Below are 24,422 nucleotides of genomic sequence, written 5' to 3' on the forward strand. Positions count from 1 at the left end.
AACCATCTCAATCTGCCGAGCAATGTCGACAACCTCATCAAAGGTAGCACCAGACACCCTCTCTCTGGTCATAAGCAACCGTAGCTAAAAAATGAGGCCATTTATAAACCTCATGATCCTCTCCCGGTATGTGGGAACCAACCAGATAGCATGACGGGCCAACTACGAGAATCACATCTCATACTGCGTCACAGACATATCACCCTAGCAAGGCTGCTCAAACTGTTTGCGCAGCTCCTCTCTGCGGGACTGAGGCACGAACTTCTCCAAAAAGATCACAAAGAACTGCTGCCAAGTAACAGGTGTTGTGCCAACAGGTCTACGCCACTCGTAAGTCTCCCACCACCTGAGTGCAGCCCCGGGAAATTAAAAAGTAGTGAATGAGACCCCATGAGTCTCCAGAATACCAGCTGTACGGAGTATCCTCTGACATCTGTCCAAGAAATCCTGGGCATCCTCTCTCTCTGTGCCACTGAAAGGTGGAGGCTGGAGTCTCCCAAACCTCTCCAACCTACATTGATCATCCTCAGGCATAATAGAAACCACATAGTTTTGAGCAGTTGCAACCGGCTGGGCTGGTGGTGCCTCCAACGTCTGGAGTTCCTGAACAACCTGCTCGGGTGTGCGAGCGACGGGAGTCTGAGTGCCTTCCCCGGCCTGAGAAGTGGTTGTGGCCGTCGAGATAGAGACCGCCTGAGCAAGACCGGTACACGCTGTTAGAATCTGAGCTAGGGCCTCATGGAGGCCTGGAATCACGATAGGCACAGGTGGTGCCTGAGCTTGTGCATCAACAACTGGAATCTGGTCCTGATCTAGGGCAACTGGTGGATCTGCAGGTACTGCCCCAGCTGTTGTATGAGCTATACATTTGCCCCTACCACGGCCTCTACTGCGGCCTTGGCTGGTGGTACTGGTGGCTGGCCCTCCTGACCGGTAGCACGAGCCCTCACTATCTGTGAGAGAATAAAATAACAGGTGTTTAGTTACCAGAATAGACAGGTTTGCACGACAAGAATCCAAGAATGTGAAATTTTCCTAAGGGTTCTGCAGCCTCTCGAAGATAAGTAGAGACGTCTTCGTACCGATCCGCAAGATTCTGCTAAACCCGCTCATGACTTGTGAGACTTATATAACCTAGGATCTGATACCAACTTATCACGATCCAAAACCTAACCCGTCGTGATGGAGCTTATCGTGGTACTAGGCAAGCCGACCTTTCCAAAACACTTTCCAAATTTAACAGAAAAGAATTAAGACATTTAAAATAATCGGAGTTTCTCATAAATACGGGGTAAAACCCAAATAAAACACAAGTGCGAAAAAATAGCCTGACATCGGGGTGTCACTAAGTCATGAGCATCTAGAAAACCAAACTAATACAACCAGTGTCTAAGTATCAATACAAGACAGAAAGAAATATTGAAGGAGAGACAAGGTCCTGCGGACGCCGGCAGCTACTTCGTAGTCTCCGGTACTTGATCGCGCCTGAACTTAAAGACCTCCGTGATCAAATACACCTGGATCTGCACATGAAGTGCAGGGTGTAGCATGAGTACAACCAACTTAGCAAGTAACAGAAATAAAAAAGGAGCTGAGAAACAGTGACGAACTATACAGTACAGTTCATTTCAAAAGTTTTCACTAAAGAGTACATGCTTTCAAACCCTGTGGTATAAGTCAAATCAGTTCGCGGTCATGTAAAACAGATATGAATCTTTCAGAAATTTCACAACAACAACAGATAACAACTAAATGCAATAATAAATAAAAGCAAGTATAGCCTCTCGAGGCAACAGTCACTCAACCCATCTCAACAACTCACAATCTCGGCTCTCAGCCCTCATTACAAACTCTCAATAGGTGCATGCGCTCACTGGGGGTGTTCAGACTCATGAGGGGCTCCTACAGCCCAAGCGCTATAATCTGCACGGACAACTCACGTGCCATAGTATAAATATTTAGATCCGCACAAACAACTCACGTGCTGCACGAACAACTCACGTGCTATAGGATAATATAAGGATCCGCACGGATAACTCACGTGTTGCACAGACAACTCACATGTTGTAGTATAATATCTCACAAACAGGCCCTCAGCCTTACTCAGCCATGAACCTCTCTAGTCTCATAGCTCTCAATAAAGAAAGGAAAAATAGCCCAAATCAAAGTGTTACAGTATATCATACGAGAAAATAACATAGACTGAGGTAAATATGTACAAGAATCACTATGACTCAATATAACTACCATGAGCAGGAATATAGCCTAAGCATGATTTCTAACATGAAAGGCAGTCAAGTTCTTGTAGACAGGAATGCATATAAACACAAATAAAGGCTATTAGACTTCACAGTCTCTTGGGACGGACCAAGTCTCAATCCCTCACGGCGTACACCCACACGCCTGTCACCTAGCATGGGTGCCACCTCCAAACAGTCACATTATATCAAACTCCGGGTTTCATACTCTCAAGACCAGATTTAAAACTGTTACTTACCTCAACAGTGTAGAACTCTTACTCCGAAATGCCCTTTCCTCTCGAACCGGCCTCTAAATGACCCGAATCTAGCCACAAGCAATAAAATACAATCAATATGAGCTAAAGAATGAATCCTACAACTAAATTATGGGCCAAATCCCGAAATTCACTCAAACCCTGCCCCGGGCCCACGTCTCGAAATCCGACAAAGTCACAAAACTAGAAAACCCATTCACTCACGAGTCCATACATATGAAATTTATCAAAATCCGATATCATTTGGTCCCTCAAATCCTTAAATTAAACTTTATAAAATCTCAAGCCCTAACCCCCTATTTTCACCCCTAAATTCCACTAATTAGATGATAATACAATGGGAAAATGCTATAGATAGGAGTATTAGAGACCAAGCAACTTACCTCACTGAAAACCCTTGAATCTCCCTTCAAAATCACTCCAAAATCTCAAAAAATCGACTTAAAAATGGTGGAAATGAACCAAAATTCGTGAAGTGTTCTATTTATAGTTTCTGCCCAGGTCTTTCGCACCTGTGGCTAAATATGCGCACCTGTGGTGCCGCATCTGCGCAAGAACCTCCGCACCTGCGGAAAATCATTAAAACCCCCAACTTCGCACATGCGTTCTATATCCGCATCTGCGACTACGCAGGTGCAGAAAAGACCTCGCACCTGCGGCCACTGCCTAACCTCCTCACTTCCGCTTTTGCGGGCACCTATCCGCATCTGCGGACTCGCAGATGCGACCTCGCCTGCGCACCTGCGGACCCAGCCTACCTCAACATTGTTTGCACCTGCGAACTCCCACACGCGCCTACGACCTCGCACCTGCGGCTCCCCATCCGCATGTGCGGAAATACCAGTAGGAGTAGCTTCAACTGCATTTTTTCAACTTCAAACAATCGGTTAACAACGCGAAATCACCCCGAGCCCCTCGGGACCTCAACCAACCATACCAACAAGTCATATAACAACATGAAAACTTAGTCGAGCCTTCGAATCACTCAAACAATATCAAAACACCAAATGACGCCGAAACCTACTAAATCATGTCCGAATGACCTCAAATTTTACACACACGTCACAAATGACACCACGAACCTACTTCAATTTCCGAAAATCTATTCCGACCCTAATATCAAATATTTCACTGCCGACCAAAATCGCCAAATTTCCAAGTTTCGCCAATTCAAGCCTAATTCTACTTCGCACCTCTAAATCACATTCCGGACGCGCTCCTAAGTCCAAAATCACCTAACAGAGCTAACGGAATCATCAAAATTTGAATTCGAGACCGTTTATACATAAGTCAACATCCGGTTGACTTTTCCAACTTAAGCTTATCCCAAAGAGACCAAGTGTCTCAATTTACTCCGAAACCACTCCGGACTTGAACCAACTAACCCGATATAACACAATATAGCTGAATTACATAAAAAGAAACAGAAATGGGGGAACCGGGGCTATAACTCTCGAAACGACCGTCCGGGTCGTTATATTAAGTTTTTAATCTGTTTTGATTTCACCGATCAATCATTTCTTATGGAAATAATTGCTTGTGTGCAGTAAGATTAATGATTTAAATCTCCAGAAGTCAATTTATATATTAAGTTATTTCATTGGTAATAGAAATGAAAATAATTGCTTGTGTGCAGTAAGATTAATGATCTAAATCTCCAGAAGTCAATTTATATATTAAGTTATTTCATTGGTAATATAAAACTAATTAAAATTTTATCTCACGGTTATAAATTATTAATATTTTTGTGCGGTATGATTGAAAAGAAAAGGAGAATTTTCTATCTACACAATACATAGATCAAAATTCCAGTCATGAGATAAAAATATATACCAATTAATTATTACACCATATGCGAATAAGTATTCCCTATTGGATTATCACTTGAAAAAATTTCTTTCCTTATCATGTCTCCTCACTAAAATCAAAGTGTTTTATTGTAATATTGAAAAGTCCTATTTCATATTTCTACTAACTTAACATTAACTAAAATGGATTAAAAAATTTGAAAATAAACGTCTAAAATATCACACTTTTCTGACACAAAAAAGGCGCACGCACACGCGCGCGCGCACACACACACTATTTGTTCGCCAGTTCTCCGTTCTCGCTTTCTCTTTTGCACAATCGGTTGGTCGCATCCGCATATGAAATTCCCGATTTGCCCTCAACCATGCCGGCTTCAGCATCATCGGCGCCGCCGCCTCCGACTCACAGCCGTCGCGAGGATCTAATCGGAAAACTGAGCTCTTCCTCCACCGATACAAAGCTCAAAGCCCTTCGCGACCTCAAAAATCAAATCATCGGTAACCGTACGAAGAAGCTTTGTTTCCTCAAACTCGGCGCCGTTCCTTTAATTACCTCTATCCTCTCTTCCTCCTCTTCCTCCGCCGGCACGGCTGGTTCTTCATGTGCCGATGATGACGTGGAACTCAACGATTCGCTTATTATTCAATCGGCTGCTGCTATCGGTAGCTTTGCGTGTGGCTTTGATGACGGCGTTAAAGCTGTTTTAGATGCCGGTGCTTTTCCTCTTCTTCTTCGCCTTATTTCTTATCCTAATGATAAGGTAATTTTCAAATTTCAATTTTTTTTGTTGCTTTTTTTACTCTTTTTTTGTTTGCGTTTTGGCTCTATTATGAAGCAAATTATAGATGTATAATTTCTTTCAACATTCAATGCTAGATTTTTAAAATCTTATATTTGCTTAATTCTTCTGTTTGTAGTACCAGAGTTGTATCTTAATTTCGAATATTCAGCCTTTTTCCGCGCTTACCTCTAATTTTCAGATAAAAATCTTTAAAAAATTAGGTGAAATAGATTTCTTCGTTAATTTTTAGAATCTGTACTGAAAATTTATAACTTAGAAAATGTAAAAGTTTGATTCTTTATATTTTTTCTTTTCCCTCTTTGCTTGATTTTAAAATAAGTTGAAAGTAATTAAGGGGAAGAGTAGAGCAAGTAGTTGTTTTACTGTTCTTCAGACGATCACATCGGCCTTACCTTTTGACTGATATGTCCCATAATCATTTTTTTACGAGTACACATGATTGCCATTATCTCTGTGCTTATCATTGATGAACTGAGATCTGATGCAGGTAGTGGATGCTGCTGCTCGTTCCCTTAAGTTTATTTATCAGTCAAAGTTAGCCCCAAGGTATGATTTTCTGCAGGGGAATAATATGACATTTATCTGGTCGCTATTGAATAGTGAAAATGAGAATGTGACTGGACTTGGTGCAAGTATCATTACACATTCTTGCCAGACAAGTTTTGAGCAGAAGGCATTAAGCGATTCTGGGGTTTTAAAGAAACTCACATACATGCTTGGAGGGTCTGTAACTCAAACAGATGCTAGTCTAGAGTCTGTTGCCACTATCCTTAAGGAAAATCCTGATGTCGTTTCAAAGTTCACGGAACCTGAAAATGGAGGAGCATTGGAGACTATTACTGAATTGACCAAGGATAAAAGTGCCCGGACAAGACTGCTTGCTTGCATATGCTTGATTGTCATAAAGAACTCTGCTCCTTCTTGCCTTCAAAATTTACGAATCAAAACAAAATTGATATTAATACTACTTGAGCTTCTTGAGGATGATCAAGTTGGAGCCGAAGCTCCTTTTGCCTTGTCTAGTTTAATTGCAGAAAGGGAGGATTTGCAATTGTTAGCATTCGAGGCAAATGTTATTGATAAGCTTGTCAACCACCTGCGAAGAGGTCCAATACAGTCGAGACGTTTAGAGGGTATACTTATTGCATTGGCTAACATGTGCTCCAGACTGGAACGGTGCAGGGATCGGCTTCTGTCATTAGAGGTCAGTTGCTTCACAATGCATAAAGACTTGTTTCGTCGTGTATATTGTCATTGTGTGGCAGTGAGGCTGCAAGGGAAAAAAATTAATTCTGATTTCTGCACTTGGGCCTTGTATAATTCTGTAGAACTAAGCTTTTAAATGATAAATGCTGATAGATTCAGTTGAAATGAGTATGTTAATTCTACATTTTGTAAAAGTAAGTGGCATAACTTTCATTTAATTTTTTGTATTTGAGCTGCAACTGAATCACATGTATCTGAATCCTTAACTGTTCACTTTGCTCAAATCATTGAACTTGAATTGAAGTGTTGGTTAGATTTGAGCTCAAGTTGCATGCTTGAACACATATATGATAGGCTTGAGCTCGTCTCATAAGCTTGGCAGTTGATTGAAACTATGGATTGAATTTGAGCTCGGATCATCAGTCTTGTATAAAATATTCTTTGTAAATAGCTAAAGTTAAATGATGAGCCTGGTTTTGGTACAAGGTAGGACAATAAAGAAGTGTTTTGAGATGCAAAAAGCGCAAAGTAACCGGACTGCAAGCGAGAAAGGAAGTGCGCACCTCATTGAAGTGAAGTGCATATTTTTGCAAACATACACAGAAGAATCACCGTCATGCACAAAATAAGTATTCATACCATTAAATAACCACTTATATTAGGTTACAAAGTCGAGTAAACATAATATAAGCATAGAGTCAATGCAGACAAAGGTCACCAATATATTTTTTATGTTAAAAGGTGGACAAATGCGAATTAATGCTCAAAAATCAAGTCTTTACACAACAAAAGAAATAGGAATTAATCCTCTTCCTTCTCAAGATTGATCATATCCATCAATATCTTATAATTGCCTTTGCCCTCTTCCTCCATTTTCATATTTTTTATCTACCAGAGTCTGTTTTGATGAAGTAGAAGTTGCTACTCCTTCTTCTATTTATTGGAGCTTTTATTTTCGCTCAAACCATACAAGTCCGCGTCACTTCACTTCCCTCAGCAACATCACCTCAAGTCAAAGCAGAAACATCTTTCTCATCAAATACTAGACTGGAATTGACTAGCAGACAAACATGGTCGAGAACTAGGATGTGCTGCTGCAGATGAAACATGCTCAGGATGTGTCCAAATTAAACTTAATTGCATTAACAGTTGAGGTTGCTAGAAGTTTTGTTAGAAAAAAAAACAGCAGACACATTAATGGAGAACCAGACAGTGCTTTAACAAGCAGAACACGCTGAAGATGTTTGATACTATGCTTAGTTGTGTTAATGACTGAGGCATGCTGATCTGAAGTGTGTCATAATTAAGTCTGGAGGCCTTTCTATTTAGGAACCTTTGAGTGATGTGGAGGACATACGCCAAATTTTTGATAGTTACATCTATTTATTGATGCAGGCTATGAAGCTTGTAGGTGATGCCCTGAGTCACGACAGTGGTGAAGTGCGTGCTGCAGCATGTATATGTTTGAAAAATGTTTCTCGCTCAGTCAAGGTTTGTGGTATTAATAATAGCCAAAATTAATTTTTAATAATGGCTATTCATGTAATGATCTTTGCTGACAAACTACTTCTCAGAATCTTAGCACAGGTCTATTTATGAATGAAAGCTTTGTTGTTCCCTTGGTTCGGCTTTTAGTTGATGATTTGACCTTTGTCCAGGTAATTTTTTTTTTTTTTTTTTTTTGCTTGTGTTCTCATATGAGTCTGTTTTTGCAACTTTGGCACCATCACTGATGCATGACTGCTGGCTTTCATGTCCTATATGTCGTTGAGCATTATCCATTATAGAAGTTGTGTTGATTGGTTTGAAATTGTATGTTCGTGTTAGGCTGGGATGGGCATTGGTGCATTAATAAAGTGAAGCTTAGAAGATTCTGACCTTGTGACAGCAATGTTAATTATATAGCGCTCTTGGTTTTAGTGACTAATAGGTCATACTAATTAGTTATGATAAGGTTTAGTAGTTGAGGTCCTGTGATCACGAAGAGTTCTTTAAGTTTGATTGCAGATTTGTATGTTAGTATGGGGTGAAGTGTGGGATTTGGAGAATATCTAATTTTGGAGGAACCCCAGTGTGTCCTGAGTACTAGAATGAAATGATCCAAATGGAGCGGAATGAATATAAAAGATTTATGTAGTTGATTCCAGCTAGTTTGGGATTGAAATGTGTGTTTTTGTTGTAGTAATAGAATATTAACAGCTCGCACCCTCCAAGCCCTTGCTTTCAGGATTGGGAAGGTGGGATGGGGTGGGGGAGTTTCTCTTCCTCTTTTTTAGACCAGTTAACATAGGAGTGCTACATGTGAGTAAGACACGCAAGAAACTCACAATTAGTTAGGATATTCTCTCGGGCACCACGATAACACTTGTAAAGTGGTGTTTAAAGCATTTAATTTACAACTCAATGCCAACTTTGTCACAGGCTTAGCTGAAGTGTGCTCCTTAAAATTTTGCAGAGAGTTGTCAATTGTATTCAGTTAATACTTTAGAGGATCTATGAAAGCCATGTTTACTGAGATTATTGTAAGATGTTATATACATGCACCCTTTTCGTTGTTTTTGTTTCAACTGTTCAAAGAGATGCTGCATCTGATGACTTGAAAAGCTCTTTTGCACTAGTGGTCCTAATTTTTCTTAGGTTGAGCTATTGAGAATTTCATAATATGCTCTTCAATCCTCTACTAGCAGGTTTCTGCCCTTGATGCCATCAGCAACATAGCGATTGATTTTTTGGCACATAAGACAATGTTTATGCAGTGTGGAGGTGTGAAGCAGCTTGTTCAGCTTTCGAAGTCAATGGATTCAACTATTAGGGTAAAAGCCGTGTGTGCTTTAAGGAACCTGACATTCCTTGTGAACAACAAGTGTAAAGAGGAAATTCTATCAGAGCTCACACAGTTGACTCTGAGAAGCCTGATCTGTGGTAATTTTTCTGCTATTATCTGGTACCTGGCAAATGTATGGTTGTACAGAGAGATCTTCATTAGATGTTAACACTTTTGGGTTGCAGATCCTGAGGCTTCTGTTCAAGAGCAAGCTCTAGCTTTGGTTCGTAATCTTGTTGATGGGCCTCTAGATTCTATCCAGCACATCTTTGCTGAGGACGCTCTTCTGCTGCATGCTGTGGGACAGCAACTGCAGAGTGCTTCAAAAGCTCAAGTCCTCATTCAGGTAAAAACTTCTGCTCTTTGTAAAATGTTGATGTGTCAATCCTTAAATGTATGCTTAACTATGTTGCTCGGACTCTCCAAAAATGTTGATTGGTGCGTGTCGGATCCTCCAAAAGTAGTGCATTTTGGAGGATCCGACACGGGTGTGGCAGCTGTTTTGAAGAGTCTGCGCAACATATATGCTTAACGACTAGAAGTAAATCAGGTTCTAAGCAAGCTGCTGAAAATTTTCTGGTCATTCTGCCAGATCATCATTATTATTTTTTTATAGGAAAGATTTTCATAATTGTTTGTGCAGATGATGAACTGTAAGGATTTGATTAATATGTTAATACTTGGGGAGGCCGATATTAAATGTGTATCAGGTTGTGATGGCGATACTGGCAAAAAGATCTGTTCCTTATGTAGTATATAATAAAATAGATATCACTAGTGGTGGAGGTGATATCTTTAGGTGGCTAAATATTTTTTTTTTCTTTTGGGGATGAACAAAAATTGTGCTAATGTGCATAAATCCATACAGGGGACTGTACTATTTTTTTGTTGCCTTATAGGCGAAGAATTTAAGATAATCATGCTTCCGAAAGCTCGGTTGTCCAAGTGCAGATGTGTGTTTGCTAGAGAAATGTTGTAATTGTGGATGGCTTTGAAATAGCAGTAATTGCATCAAGTTATAGATTAAGGTTGATTTGGTCTTCACGCACCTTGGCATGTATCTCTTGATGCAAAATTACAATCTCTACCACTGTTTGCTGTCAGATCATCTTTGGTTGAATAGAATGCTGTAAAATAGTCACCAAAAATAGAAACAAATTGCTTATTTTGTGTGTGAGAATGAACTTCACACGAGTACTTTCTTTATGGAAGAAGAAGATTAGGCATTTCAAGCAACAAATGTTTTATTTCTCAATTCTGCTTACACAGGTAACGATGCTTGTTTTCTTTTCTGATAAGTTCCATTGCTAGTTTTCTTTATCAACAGATTACTTAACTGATGCTTCGCGAATAATGTCCAATTAATTATGGGTTCTGAACATCTCTCTCTCTCTCTCTCTCTCTCTCTCTCTCTCTCTCTCTCTCTCTCTCTAGGGTATGTACGTCTTTACAAATGTGGCATCTGGAAATGAGGTGCACAAGGAAGCTGTTATGCAAGAGCTCTTTCCACCGTTAGCTAATGATTCTGAATCAATTATGTTCAAGTTTTTACATAGTGATGATAGCCGGTTACGTACAGCTGCAGTTTGGACTCTAGTGAACCTTACTTCTCCAAGCAGTTCTGGTGCATCTGGCTGGGTGATGAAACTACGGAATGCCGGCATAGTTTCCCAGTTGAAAAATATGGTCAATGATCCTTGCCTTGATGTAAAGGTCAATGCAATTATTCGGATTAAACTATGTTTAGATTATTCGTTTGCTTGTCATTTAAATTTTGTTTGAACTCTTTGTGCAGCTTAGAGCGAGGACAGCTCTAGGGCAATCAATGACTTCTGGTGATGGTTCTACATGACTATTATATTTTGATCCTTAATTCAGTGGTTGGTGAAAGATTCTGGTGCAGAATGATGCTTGGGCTTCAACATGTTTTATATAATGCCATGTCTGCAACCTTTGGGACCAAGGAGAACATGGTATGCGTTCGTCAAGGTCGACTTAAATTTATGATTAATCAAGTCGTAGGAACATCTCTGTAACTTTATAAATAGGCATAGAGCTCTGGTTTTCCATAAACAATGAGTACTATACATACCTCATGGGGCTGTACAGTTCTGCAAAGCACGTGATAGAAATAACAAACCTCCTCCTTTCTCAGTAAATGGAAGTTTATGAAAGCTTTCAAATGCATTAGATATGTTTAAATTTTAATCAAGAATTCTGAGGGAAGTGTGAAAAGATGCTGTCTTGGCATGGCAATCTGTGGTTATTAGTAATACGAGAATGGTTATAAATAATATAGATCCTTATTCTTGACCCGTATATTTAGTCAAGTTGGAACTAATTGGCAGATTTTGGTTACTTGTTTAAAAGTTAACTCTCCTATTTTGCTTTCTTGAGAATCTTAAGGAAAAGAAAGAAGACCATTCAAATTTGTATCTCCCTGCTGAAATCTTCAAAGTCAATACATTGTCTAACCCCAAAACATACCATAAATACTGTTGATTAACTCATCAAATTTCAGATATGCAAGAAATAGTAGGCTTTGCATGTAATTTTATTAAATCTGTCTTAGCAAGGGGTCTAATCCAGGAAAAGCTAATTGACCAACAAAACCCACCACCTCGTTCTGAGTGGTAGACATGGTTTGTAGGTTTTTAATCTTTGTCGGAGATACGTTTAAGTTTTAACCTACTAGAAAGTGACCAGAGAGTGGTCAAGTTTGCTTCTGCTTCAACCTTACTTCTTGTTGCAGGTTTAAGCTTTCACTCCAGCATTTTTCAAATTCAAGGCTTTTGCTTGGAGTTGCTCGACTATTGATTGTGTGGCCTATCAGGCCGTATTCAACTGTACCATTCTGTGCCCCAGCAGGAATTTTGTATCTTTTTTCCAAGTGTAATATTGTTAATGATTGTTGCAGCTTTTATTCTGTATTCCCCCTAAAAGCCCTTTCATTTCCCTATTGTTGGGGTCTGGTGCTGGGGATAAATAATTAGGTATCATTATTGTGTCCTCGTCTCTCTTTTTTTTTCATTTTAGGGGGTTTAGTTTTAGTATTTAGGTTGCTTAAAACACGAGGGATTGTGTTAATATCTATTTACTTGTTTTGCTGAGAAGCGGTACTTTCTATTTAAGAGAATTTGCTTCCTTGATCTACCAATAGCACAAGGTATATACTATTGAAATCCACTGTCGACTTGAAAATTAGATTCCACTTCACCTTTTTTTCTGGCTTGAGTGTTTGTACTGAAGACGATGGCTGAGTTTTGAAACTTGATGCATTATTAGCATTTAGCCATGAGCCTTTTCATATATTTGGAGAATTGACCTCAGCTACCCTCTTTGCTGAATGCTCTGCAAAAGATGAGTGTACAATCCGGAAAACAGAAGTGTCTGGTTGACATGGCTATTTTAGATTGCTCTGTACTCAGCAATCAGCATCTCTAATAGGTGAACTGAAATCTTATGCATGAAGTACAAATATATATAGTGATGAAATGTGTGTTGATGGGCTCGGGCCAACTTTAGGCTTGGGTAGTCCATGTGAATAGGGTCCTTCGCAGGGCAGGCCCCTTACCACTCGAGCCAATCAATGAGCAACCCTATGGGCAGTTGGCATCTCTTTGCAACTCAGACAACGAGTCGAGCATAGTTTGGCATAACATTATCTAGTTTCTCTCAAAGATTTATACCATATAGAAGTATCATTTCTCGAACCTTTTTTACTCTTCGTGAAGTTGATGTCCTCAGCTTTTAATTTTTGAGTGAGATTATTAGTTTGTCTGTCCTGCATTTCGGACAGGTTGGAACTGATTACATGAACCAGAGTTCTTGATTAAATTGCCCCTCCAGTGGCATTATGTCCCTCGTATCTGCATATTTTCAAGTTTCTTCTGTTTATGTGATCTTGGACTTTGTTTCTGGTGCCTTAGAAGAACCTACATATGAATCGAAATTAGGTATCATGTAACATAACCTATATATGCTTTTGGAGTTGCCTCTGATTCTTGTTCTCGGTTTTGGTTGTCTTAGTTCTCTTTTATTTGTCCCAAAAAATGCTACAGCATTCCATAACAAACTCTAGAACATTAATGCAAGGTGCTCATTTGTCCTCTACTAAGCTACATGTTCGATCACGTCAGTCACAGTCTCTGTTCATTACTTGAGCACAAATTTACCTAGTATCTTTTGCCTATTTTTCATTCTGTCATGGTAAGCAAATTTCTATTCCTCTCTATTGGTACGAATGTCTTATAGCCTGTTTGGCCAAGCTGAAAAAATCAGCTTATTTTGAGAAGTATTTTTTTCAAAAGTGCTTTTCAAAAAAGTACTTTTGGAGAAAAACAGTTTGTGTTTGTTTAATCAATTTGAAAAGCACTTTTGAACAATAATTTGTGTTTGGCCAAGCTTTTCAAAAAGTGTTTTTATGTGTCAAATTACAAATAAGGACACGAAGAGATTTGCTTAATAGTTAATATTATATAAATAGATAAATAATTACAAATATTTATTGCTAAAGATAATAATTAAGTTTTTTATATTATTTAAGTAAAATATAAAAATAAAATTGAAAAGTACTTTATTCTTTCAAGATAATTTAAATATATCAAAACATCATCCAATAAATATGAAAGTTCATCCCAAAAGTCATTTTATATTACTTAATAGTTTAAATTAAGTAAGGTTATTTTGGTATATATAATTGTATACGGTCGAAATCGGGCATACACGATTTCATTGGCAGGGGAATTGCCTCGAGGGTAACCTCATAATAGATCGGGCTCGAGCTCGAAGATAGAACATCAAGCCTGGAGATCGAAGTGTTCATTGAGATCGAGGCCAGCAACAATCGAGATCAAGCATGACTGACTTCGAGTAAGGTGTAATAACGGAATAGCGAGATATCAGTAACCGGTCGAAGATCACGGCGAAAATCCCGGAACAGATCAAATCAAAGCGGTTATTAGTGCCAATCATGGGATCTACTTCCGTTATTAGAGTTGTACCTTATTTAGGATTCATCTATTATATAAAGAGGGATCCCATTCACTTGTGAGGGGGACAATCATTATTCACTAATAAGAATATACGCATACGATGCTTTCTTTGTTTTACTTACTGTTCATCGTTGTTTGTTCAATCCTCTACTGTTCTTATTAACTAGCCTCGAGACTATCTTGAATCGAGGTCGAGGCATTGTTTGCAGACCGGTTTGATTTATTTTATTGTCCAATTTATCTATTTAATTCGTTGTTTATCAATTGGTACTCGTTTAAATCACATATCCTTAAAACCACAATATAAGTTTAATTGTTACTCAATTTTTAGGATAAACAGTTTGGCGCCCACCGTGGGGCTAAGGATAATAGTGATTGTTCAGTACTGATTATGCTAAAACACACTATTTTACGCTTGTTCTTGTCAAGTATCTTTGCTTTCAGGTTAAAGCATGTCAAACTCACAAAACATATCAATACACGGTGACAATGGCCTCGGATTCCATGGTGAAAACGAAAACGTGATTGCTCCATGAGTCGAGGTGCCACAGGCTAATCTCGGGGGAACACCGGTTGCCAACCCAGTCGATGTCAGTCCGTATGTTGCTCTAAACGCGAACCTAGACACAGATCTCGATGGGAGTGTACGTAGAGAAAGCCGATCTAGTGGCCAAGGAACACAGGGCAGAGGAGACGAAGGAGTCAATCTCCAAGTGATATTCGAGATGCTTCAGGCTCAGCAAGCCGCTATTGCTCAGTTACAAAATCAACTTAGAGCTCCGAATAGGGTCGAGCCGGAAATTACTCGCCGTACCGAGCTAGTACCGGAAAGGTTGAATGGTAACGAATAGGGGACTGATCCTGCGGTAATAAAAATGCTCGAGGAGCTCACCAAAAGAATTGAATCAGGGGAGAAGAGAATCGAAGCCAACGATAAAAAAGTGGAGACATATAACTCTCGAGTTGATCAGATACCGGGGGCACCGCCAATCTTGAAAGGGATGGATTCGAAGAAGTTTGTACAAAAGTCATTTCCTCCAAGTGCGGCTCTGAAGCCTATTCCAAAGAAGTTTCGTATGCCAGACATACCCAAATATAAAGGGACCACCGATCCCAACGAGCATGTTACTTCATATACATGCGCCATCAAGGGTAATGATTTAGAAGATGATGAAATCGAATATGTGTTGTTGAAAAAAAATCAGAGAGACCCTTTCGAAGGGAGCAATGATTTGGTATCACAACCTGCCACCAAATTCCACCGACTCATTTTTCATGTTAGCAGATTCTTTTGTAAAGGTACATGTCGGGGCCATAAAGGTCGCAACGAGGAAATCAGACCTTTTCAAGGTAAGACAAAGGGATAATGAAATGCTGAGGGAGTTCGTGTCCCGATTTCAAATGGAACGCATGGAGTTGCCACCGGTCACAAATGATTGGGCCATTCAAGCTTTCACCCAACGGTTGAATGAGCGGAGTTTGATAGCATCACGTCAGTTGAAACAAAATTTGATCGAGTATCCAGTTGTAACTTGGGCAGATGTGCACAATCGATATCAATCGAAGATCAGGGTCGAGGACGACCAATTAGGAGCCCCTTCCTGTTCAGTACATCCAAACAGGTCGGCAGTTTAAAATAAGAGGGACGTCGATAAGGAGCCAAGGTCGACTAGAGACCGATATCAACCATATACCACATATCGAAGGAACAATGGTTCAGGATGCAATTCCGCCCGGAACGATCGAAGAAGTGATTGAGGATAGAATTCTCGGGGACTTATGAACAAAAGTGGTTTTGAAAAGTATGACGATCCCACATAGGCACCTCGGTTATTGGAATATAACTTTAGCATCGATGCATCGGGCATTGTATCGGCAATCAGAAGGATCAGAGATACTAGGTGGACCAGACCCATACAAACCGATCCTTTCCAAAGAAACCCAAATTTGATGTGCAAGTATCATGGAACGCATGGTCACAAGACCGAGGATTGCAGGCAATTAAGGGAAGAGGTAGCCCTTCTATTCAATGAGGGCCACCTTCGAGAGTTCCTCAGCGATCGAGCCAAGAATCATTTCAGAGAAAGGGACGCCAACAGGAAAAATGAACAGGAGGAATCCCAACATGTCATTCATATGATCGTCGGTAGGGTCGACATTCCACAGGGACCCATATTCAAATGCACTAAAGTATCAATCACTAGGGAAAAACGAACCCGAGATTATGTGCCCGAAGGCACTTTATCATTCAACAACGAAGAAGCAAAAGGCATTTCTCAGCCCCACAACGACGCTCTAGTAATTTCTATCTTATTAAATAAAGTTCAAGTTAAGCGTGTTTTAGTGGATCCAGGTAGCTCGACGAATATCATCCGATCGAGGGTCGTGGAGCAGCTCGGCCTATAAAATCAAATTGTGCTCGCAGCTCGGGTCTTAAACGGCTTCAATATGGCCAGTGAAACAACTAAATGTGAGATTATTCTACCGGTGAACGTGGCCGGAACCATTCAAGATACCAAGTTCCACATAATCGAGGGCGACATGAGGTATAATGCCCTGCTCGGAAGGCCTTGGATCCACAATATGAGGACAGTCCCTTCGACTCTCCATCAAATGATGAAATTCCCGACGTCGGACGGTGTAAAAACAGTATACGGGGAGCAACATGCTGCAAAGAAAATGTTTGCAGTCAATGAGGTAACATCGATATCGACACTATAAACCTCGAAAAGGTCGAGCATCAAAGGTAAATAGGAAGTCAAATAGCAATCACAGCCACCAGCCTCGATCGAATCGGGGAAGCAGGAGATAGAAGAAGAAGAGGAGGATTTTCTGACCCCTCGAACTTTTATTGTTCCCGAAGATTCTGACGCCACCAAATCAACGGTCGAAGAGCTGGAACAGGTTATATTGATCGAGTACCTGCCCGAGCGAAAGGTATACCTGGGAACGGGATTAACCCCCGAACTCAGGAAAAAGCATATTCAATTTCTTATTGATAATATAGATTGTTTTGCTTGGTCCCATTTAGACATGACATGGATCCCACCGGAGATAACGACACATCGGCTAAGTCTGGACCCTAGGTTCAAACTGGTGAAGCAAAAGAGAAGATCCCAGTCCGAGGTAAAGAATGTATTCATAAAGGACGAGATAACAAAACTTCTCAAAATAGGGTCCATTCGGGAGGTAAAATATCCCGAATGGTTAGCCAATGTAGTTGTAGTCCCTAAAAAAAGGAACAAACTTAGAATGTGTGTAGATTATAAGGATTTAAACAAGGCATACCCCAAAGATTCTTTTCCACTGCCCAACATCGATCGCATGATCGATGCCATGGCCGACCACGAGATCCTTACTTTTCTTGATACATATTCCGGGTACAATCAAATCCAAATGAACCCGGAGGATCGAGAAAAGACTTCACTTATCACCAAGTATGGAACATATTGTTATAATGTAATGCCCTTCAGGCTAAAAAAATGTAGGAGCTACTTACCAATGCCTAGTAAATAAAATGTTCGAAGAAAAAATAGGTAAATTAATGGAAGTTTATATTGATGACATTTTAGTTAAGTCCCTGCGCGCAGAGGACCATTTGGCTAATTTGCAGGAAACATTCGAGATTTTAAGGAAATACAACATGAAGCTCAACCCCGAGAAATGTGCTTTCGGGGTCGGTTCGAGCAAGTTCCTTGGATTCGTGGTATCGAATCGGGGGATCGAGATCAACCCCGATAAAATCAAGACCATCAAAGACATCACCATCGTAGACAGTGTAAAAGCCGTGCAGAGGCTAACTGGACGGATAGCTGCCTTAGGCCGATTCATTTCGAGGTCGTCGGATCGAAGCCACAGATTTTTCTATCTACTCAAAAAGAAGAACGATTTCGCCTGGACCCCGGAATGCCAACAGGCATTAGAGGAATTGAAGCGATACCTATCGAGCCCACCACTGATTCACACTCCAAAGGAAGATGAGAAATTTTACTTGTACTTGGAAGTATTAGAAATCGCGGTAAGTGGTGTCCTAGTTCGAGAAGAGCAAGGTACGCAATTTCCCGTTTATTATGTAAGTCGAACCTTAGGAGAAGCAGAAACTAGATATCCACACTTGGAGAAATTGGCACTTGCGCTAATAAGCGCCTCTAGAAAGTTAAGGCCATACTTTCAATGTCACCCTATATGCGTATTAACAACTTACCCACTTCGTAATATTTTGCACAAGCCCGAACTATCGGGCCGATTGGCCAAATAGACCGTTAAACTCAGTGGGTACGATATCGAATATCAACCTCGGAAGGCCATCAAGTCTTAAATTTTAGCGGACTTCGTGGCCGATTTTACGCCAATCCTCGTACCCGAAGTTGGAAATGAACTCTTGTTAAAATCGGGTACATCATCGGGGGTATGGACTCTCTTCACAGAGGATGCTTCGAATGTGAAGGGGTCCGGGCTAGGCAACATTTTGAAGCCGCCCACGGGTAGCACCATTTGGCAATCTATCAAAACTTCTAGGTTGACTAACAATGAGGCCGAGTACGAGGCCATGATTGCAGGTCTCGGGCTAGCTAAAAGCTTGGGAGCAGAAGTCATTGAAGCCAAGTGTGACTCTTTACTGGTGGTGAACCAAGTAAACAAAACCTTCGAAGTTCGAGAGGATAGAATGCAAAGGTATTTGGACAAACTGCAGGTAACTTTGCACTGTTTTAAGGAATGGACTTTGCACCATGTACCTCGAGAACAAAACAGTGAGGCTGATGCACTTGCAAATTTGGGGTCATCAGTTAAGGAAGATGAGATCAGCTCGGGGACTGTCGTTCAACTCCCGAGATCCGTGATCGAGGAAGGTCATGCCGAGATAAACTCTACAAGCTTAACCTGGGATTGGAGGAATAAATATATTGAATACTTGAAGAACGAAAAGCTCCCATTGGACCCTAAAGAGTCGAGGGACCTACAAACCAAAGCTGCTCGATTCACATTGGCTGAAGATGGAACATTGTACAGAAGGACATTCGATGGACCATTGGCAGTATGCTTAGAACCAGAAGACACCGATTATGTTTTACGAGAGGTCCATGAAGGCACTTGTGGGAACCACTCCGGCGCCGAATCACTGATTCACAAAATCATTAGAGCAGGATACTACTGGGATAGTATGGAAAAAGACACTAAGGAGTTTGTTCGAAAATGTGATAAATGTCAAAGGTTTGCACCGATGATCCATCAGCCCGAAGAACAACTTCATTCAGTCCTATCCCCATGGCTATTCATGAAATGGGGAATGGATATCGTCGGCCCTCTTTCATCGACCCCAGGTAAAGCTAAGTTCATTTTATTTATGACTGACTATTTTTCTAAATGGGTTGAAGCACAGGCGTTCAAGAAAGTGAGAGAGGAAGAGGTTATAGACTTCATCTGGGATCACATCGTATATCGATATAGGATACCCCCCGAAATAGTGTATGACAATGGAAAACAATTTATCGGCAGCAAAGTGACGAAATTTCTCAAAGACCACAAAATAAAAAGGATATTATCAACGCTGTATCACCCTAGTGGGAACGGACAGACCAAATCAACGAACAAGACTATCATTCAAAACCTAAAGAAAATGTTGAACGACGCTAAGGGGAAATGGAGAGAAATTCTACCCGAAGTCCTTTGGGCATATCGAACAACATCAAAGTCCAGTACGGGGGCAACCCCGTTCTCCTTAGCATATGGCTCCGAAGCCTTGATTCCAGTCGAAGTCGGGGAACCCAGTGCCAGGTTTCGACATACAACAGAAAAGTCAAATCACGAGGCTATGAATACTAGCCTCGAATTATTGGATGAAAAACGAGAAGCCGCACTCGTTCGAATGGCTGCACAAAAGCAACGAATCGAAAGATACTACAATAGGAGAACCAACCTTCGCCACTTCAGAGTCGGGGACTTAGTCCTGAGGAAAGTCACCATCAACACTCGAGATCCTAATGAAGGGAAGTTCGGCCCAAATTGGGAGGGACCCTACCAAGTCCTCGACATCGTCGGAAAGGGATCTTATAAGCTCGGCACGATGGATGACGAACAACTACCAAATAATTGGAACATATCGCTTCTCAAACGGTATTATTGCTAAGGTATGACTTTATCCCCTTTTTTCATTTATATATTCGACGCTATCGCACTGCAGGTGTTCGATCGAAGACATCGAGACCTCAGGTTTTAAAGCACGCGTTGCACTCTTTTTTCCTTAGATCGGTTTTTATCCCAAGTGGGTTTTTCCGACGAGGTTTTTAACGAGGAAACAATTATGTGCTACCTGAGGACAATTCAACGGTATCCAAGGCTTCTTTACAATCAACCTCGAATACTGGGGGGCATCACCCTCGGATGTCACACTTTCGAGGAAAATACTTCGTGTCAAAGGGTCTCGATAGATAAACTTTGTAATGGGCCAAACGGTCGAATGAACCGTGTCCGTATAGATTAGTCGAGCCCTGATTGAAAAACATGTACGCATGTATAAATTATACAAAGAAGCATTCTTTCTATATCAAACATCTTGTGTCTCAAAGAAAATTTTCTACTATACAAGCTCCATACTTATGATTTTGTGAGAAATGGCTCAAGGGCCAAGTGCAAATATACCTCGTACACTTAGGGACTGCCGTCGACGATCGACATATTCGAGTAATCTAAACTCAAATTCATAAGACCTCAAAGAGGCACCCCTCGATCTATAGGCCAAGGACATCACTCTCGGGGACTAACACTTCGAACAAGTTCGAAGTGTTATTGGGAAATAAGCCCAAGAGGCATACCCAAAGGCTACGGATAAATTAAGGCGTCTCGGAGACGTCTGAATCCCACAATAAAAATAGGCCTTCAAATTCTTTGAAAAACCGGTTAAAAAAGGCTACCCTCGGCAAGTAATCAAAAGGGCTTCGATGAAATCAGCCCTCGAGAAAACTTAAGAGGTATCAAATTATCTTAACCCAAACGTGCTAAGGCACAAAAAGCAAAGGGGTTTCAATCGACATCGAACCCTCAAAAAACCCAATGGGTAAAGAATACATGTTAAGGCATAAAGAAATTTTTTACTAAGTCTTCTAAGCCGAAAAGGGGAAAAAATAGCCATCTTTTAGAGGCCATATCAGCCCAATCTAAAGAGCCTAAGGGCCAATACACTTAGAGTTCGAGATTTTGTTCTCACTCAATTCGGACCTAAGGGTTCCACTATTCCGAGCTCAAATAAAACTGACTTGAATATAGCTCGAGGATTCATCATTATTTGATATAAAACCTTAAGAGGTCTGTTACTGTGAGTTAGAAACTTACTCGAACTCGGCTATAAAAATAGTACAATTACGGCTTTGATCAAGCCATCCGAAATCAAAATCCCGAACATATTGTTGAGCTCGGGGACTCGCCCTCGCTTAACTTAAAACCCTAAGGGTTTGTTCTACTTTGAGTTCGAGCTATTGCTCACTCGATTATAGAGGCTACAGCAACCCGATTGCAACAAAGTTTTCACAAGGCAAAGGCAAAATAGAATTTATCATAAATCAGAAATCGGAGACGAAACGGAAAGAAAAGGAATCTTTCATATATGCAAGGTATTTACAAAGACCACACATGGTCTTACACAAGGAGAAAAATTCTTAAGTGCCTAGTCCGCCTCGGGAGCCGCATCTTCGGGAGCTTTATCTTCATCTCCTCCGTTCTCGGATCCACTCGCAGAGTCTTCATCATCAGAAAGCAAAGCTCCGGCCTCGTCCTCCGAAACCTTCGCACTCTCGATATCAGTCGTGAGGTCGAAGCCACGAGCATGTACCTCCTGAAGAGTCTCTCTCCGAGACTGGCGCCTAGCATGCTCGGCAACACAGAACAATCTAACCTCAGCAGCATCAGAAAATTCCTTTGCCCGAGTGTTAGCGGCTTCAGCGTCGGCTCGGTAGGAAGCCACGAGCGCCTCTGCCTCGGATGTGGCCCTTGCAAGCTCAGTGGCCAACCGAGTCTCAAGCTCTTCAACCTTCTGGCTCGGGACAAGTTCTCCTCATTCACACTTTGGAGTTGACGCTTAACCGAAGATAGTTGGGCCCGAACCCATCTTTCTCTGAGGCGAGACGGTCCATATTCTGCTTCCACCCCAAAGTCTCCGCCTCTTTCATCTTGGCCTCCTCACGAAGCTGCTCAACCAATTCGGCCTTCTGCTAAACCTGCAGGATCAAAATGTTAGTCGCCAATATCAAGTTAATACATAACAAGCTCCCAAAAATTTACATTACCCGTTCAATGAGCTCGGTCTGATCTTGATGAGCTCTTGTTAGCTTGGCTCGAATACTCATGATCTCCTCTTTGTTTTGCACATAGAGGAGTTTGAGGGCGTCTCTCTCCTCCGTAAGCTTTTTGAGATCAGCCTCACATCGGGCCAGCTCAGCTCGGTATTTGGAGGACGCTTCTCGGTGGAGCGCCGTAGCCTGTACAAAAAGGAAGGAAATCAGACTTAGAGAAATAAGAACAAACGCAAGCATGGTAACAAGGGCTAAAACTCACTAGGTTCAGAAGTCGCTGAGCCTCATCAAAAATGAGTGATGCGTCCAGGTCGGAAACATCATCGACCCCCGCGAATCAGCCGCGAAATATATCATCCCTTTCGAGGCCGTCCCCACAACAGGGGTCCCTATGGACCGGGCATCCCGAAACTGCCCCCCCCCCCAGAGAACGTGGGGTCGGGCGGCGAATCATCAATGTTAATTGCCCCGAGCGAGTCACTTAGGGCATTCTCTTCTCTTTGAAGGGCCTCAGAACTAGACCCTTCGGGCACACCCGCCAGTTGCTCATCACGGCAGGAGGCATCATCAACACCCGATGACTCGGGGACTCTGCTCGGACCTTCCTCCGAGATTACCTCGGTCTGCGGCTGAACCTCCTCGACCGTCACCAGCTCAGCAGTTCTCGAAGCTTCGATGCCTTCCCTCTTCCGAGCCACCAGTAGGCAGTCAGCATCTTCTCCCTCATCGTCTTCATCTCGTAGTGTTTGGACCACAACGGTAGATAGAACGGCGGGATCAGTCTTCGACTTTCGAGCCCTGCTTTTCCTGGGCTTTGGGGTATCTCGAGGTGAGGCCCTTCTCCTTTTCTTGTCTTTGGTCGGCTTCGGGACCTCCTCTTCCCCAGGGGGCGGCGGCCTCATGACGACATTATCTCCAAGACCTGTATGAGAAGATATCAAGTTAAAAAGAAGTATTTCACAGGAAAGCATCAAATACGGACAGGGGAACTTACCATGATTTTTGGCCTCCTATCGACCCTTGGTCAAATCGCGCCACGAGCGCTCAGCATACGAAGAGGTTGAAACTAGTTGTCCAACCCAACCTGCAAGGTCCGGGACTGCACCAGGAAACCAGGGGGAAGCTGCACCATAAAGAAGAATATAGATGAGAAGAGATAAAGGAAATATAACAAGTAATCAAACGTTATCGGTGAGGTTCTACTTACGCTTCATGTTCCATTCTTCGGGGAATGGCATCTTCTCGGTGGGGATTAAGTCGGAGGTCCTGACTCGGACAAACCGGCCCATCCATCCTCGTTCCTTTTCCTCGTCTATGCTCGAGAACAACACCTTCGTGGCTCGGCGCTGAAGCCTTATCAGTCCGCTCCGATAAAGACGGGGGCTGTATAGCCTAATGAGATGATCGAGGGTGAAAGACATCCCCTCGACCTTGCTCGATAAGAATCTGAGCAAAATGACAATGCGCCAAAAAGAGGGGTAGATCTGGCCTAGGGTTACCCGGTATTGGCGGTGGAAGTCGATTATGACAGGATCGACGGAACCCAGTGTGAAAGGGTAATTATACACACTTAAGAATCCTTTCACATGAGTGGTGATGTCCTCCTCGGGGGTAGGAATCACCACCTCTTTATTCTCCAAGTGGCAGTCTTTTTTCACCTGCTCGAGGTCGCCTTCAGATATCGAACAGATGTATCTAGACATGGGCTCGCATCGGCCAGGAACCGAAGAGGGTTTTTCGACTTTAAAGTCGGAAGTAAGTTCATATGGCCCGGGGATGCAATCTTCGATACGTGGCTCCACCGGTGTTTTGTCATCGGCCGACCGCGATAAGGAGGCCTTTTCTTCTTGAGGAACGGTCTTTAATGTTTTTGTCATTTCTATATGAGGTTTAAGGAAGAAGAAGGCGGAATTTGTGTTTTAATAAAAGATTGACAAACGAAAACCAGCAAAGTTGATGAACTTGAAGAGAATAGAAGAGCTTTTGA

General features: G+C 41.7%; 2 protein-coding genes across 3 annotated transcripts; one reads left to right on the plus strand and one right to left on the minus strand.

The window, feature by feature from the left end:
• The first annotated feature begins 4,559 nt into the window (after window positions 1–4,559).
• LOC104107617 (uncharacterized) lies at window positions 4,560–12,307 on the plus strand. 2 transcript variants are annotated; one of them, XM_070188537.1, is made up of 9 exons: window positions 4,560–5,084; window positions 5,614–6,330; window positions 7,728–7,823; window positions 7,907–7,990; window positions 9,020–9,254; window positions 9,342–9,502; window positions 10,591–10,869; window positions 10,952–11,129; window positions 11,909–12,307. In XM_070188537.1, exons 1-8 carry the CDS (start codon window positions 4,689–4,691, stop codon window positions 11,006–11,008), a joined length of 2,025 nt encoding a protein of 674 aa, XP_070044638.1. In that variant the 5' UTR covers window positions 4,560–4,688; the 3' UTR covers window positions 11,009–11,129; window positions 11,909–12,307. The 2 variants fall into 2 exon arrangements, with proteins under 2 accessions (XP_070044638.1, XP_033514929.1); XM_033659038.2 differs by having other exon boundaries at window positions 4,563–5,084; window positions 10,591–10,863.
• A 9,503-nt stretch (window positions 12,308–21,810) lies between these two features.
• LOC138902074 (uncharacterized) lies at window positions 21,811–23,724 on the minus strand. Its single transcript, XM_070189884.1, has 5 exons — window positions 23,643–23,724; window positions 23,454–23,558; window positions 23,053–23,357; window positions 22,430–22,621; window positions 21,811–22,176 (listed from the first exon to the last, which is right to left on the minus strand). Exons 1-5 carry the CDS (start codon window positions 23,722–23,724, stop codon window positions 21,811–21,813), a joined length of 1,050 nt encoding a protein of 349 aa, XP_070045985.1.
• Between the last annotated feature and the right edge of the window lie 698 nt (window positions 23,725–24,422).

The sequence above is a fragment of the Nicotiana tomentosiformis genome, chromosome 11 (genome assembly GCF_000390325.3).
Source record: "Nicotiana tomentosiformis chromosome 11, ASM39032v3, whole genome shotgun sequence".
Lineage (NCBI taxonomy): Eukaryota > Viridiplantae > Streptophyta > Magnoliopsida > Solanales > Solanaceae > Nicotiana > Nicotiana tomentosiformis.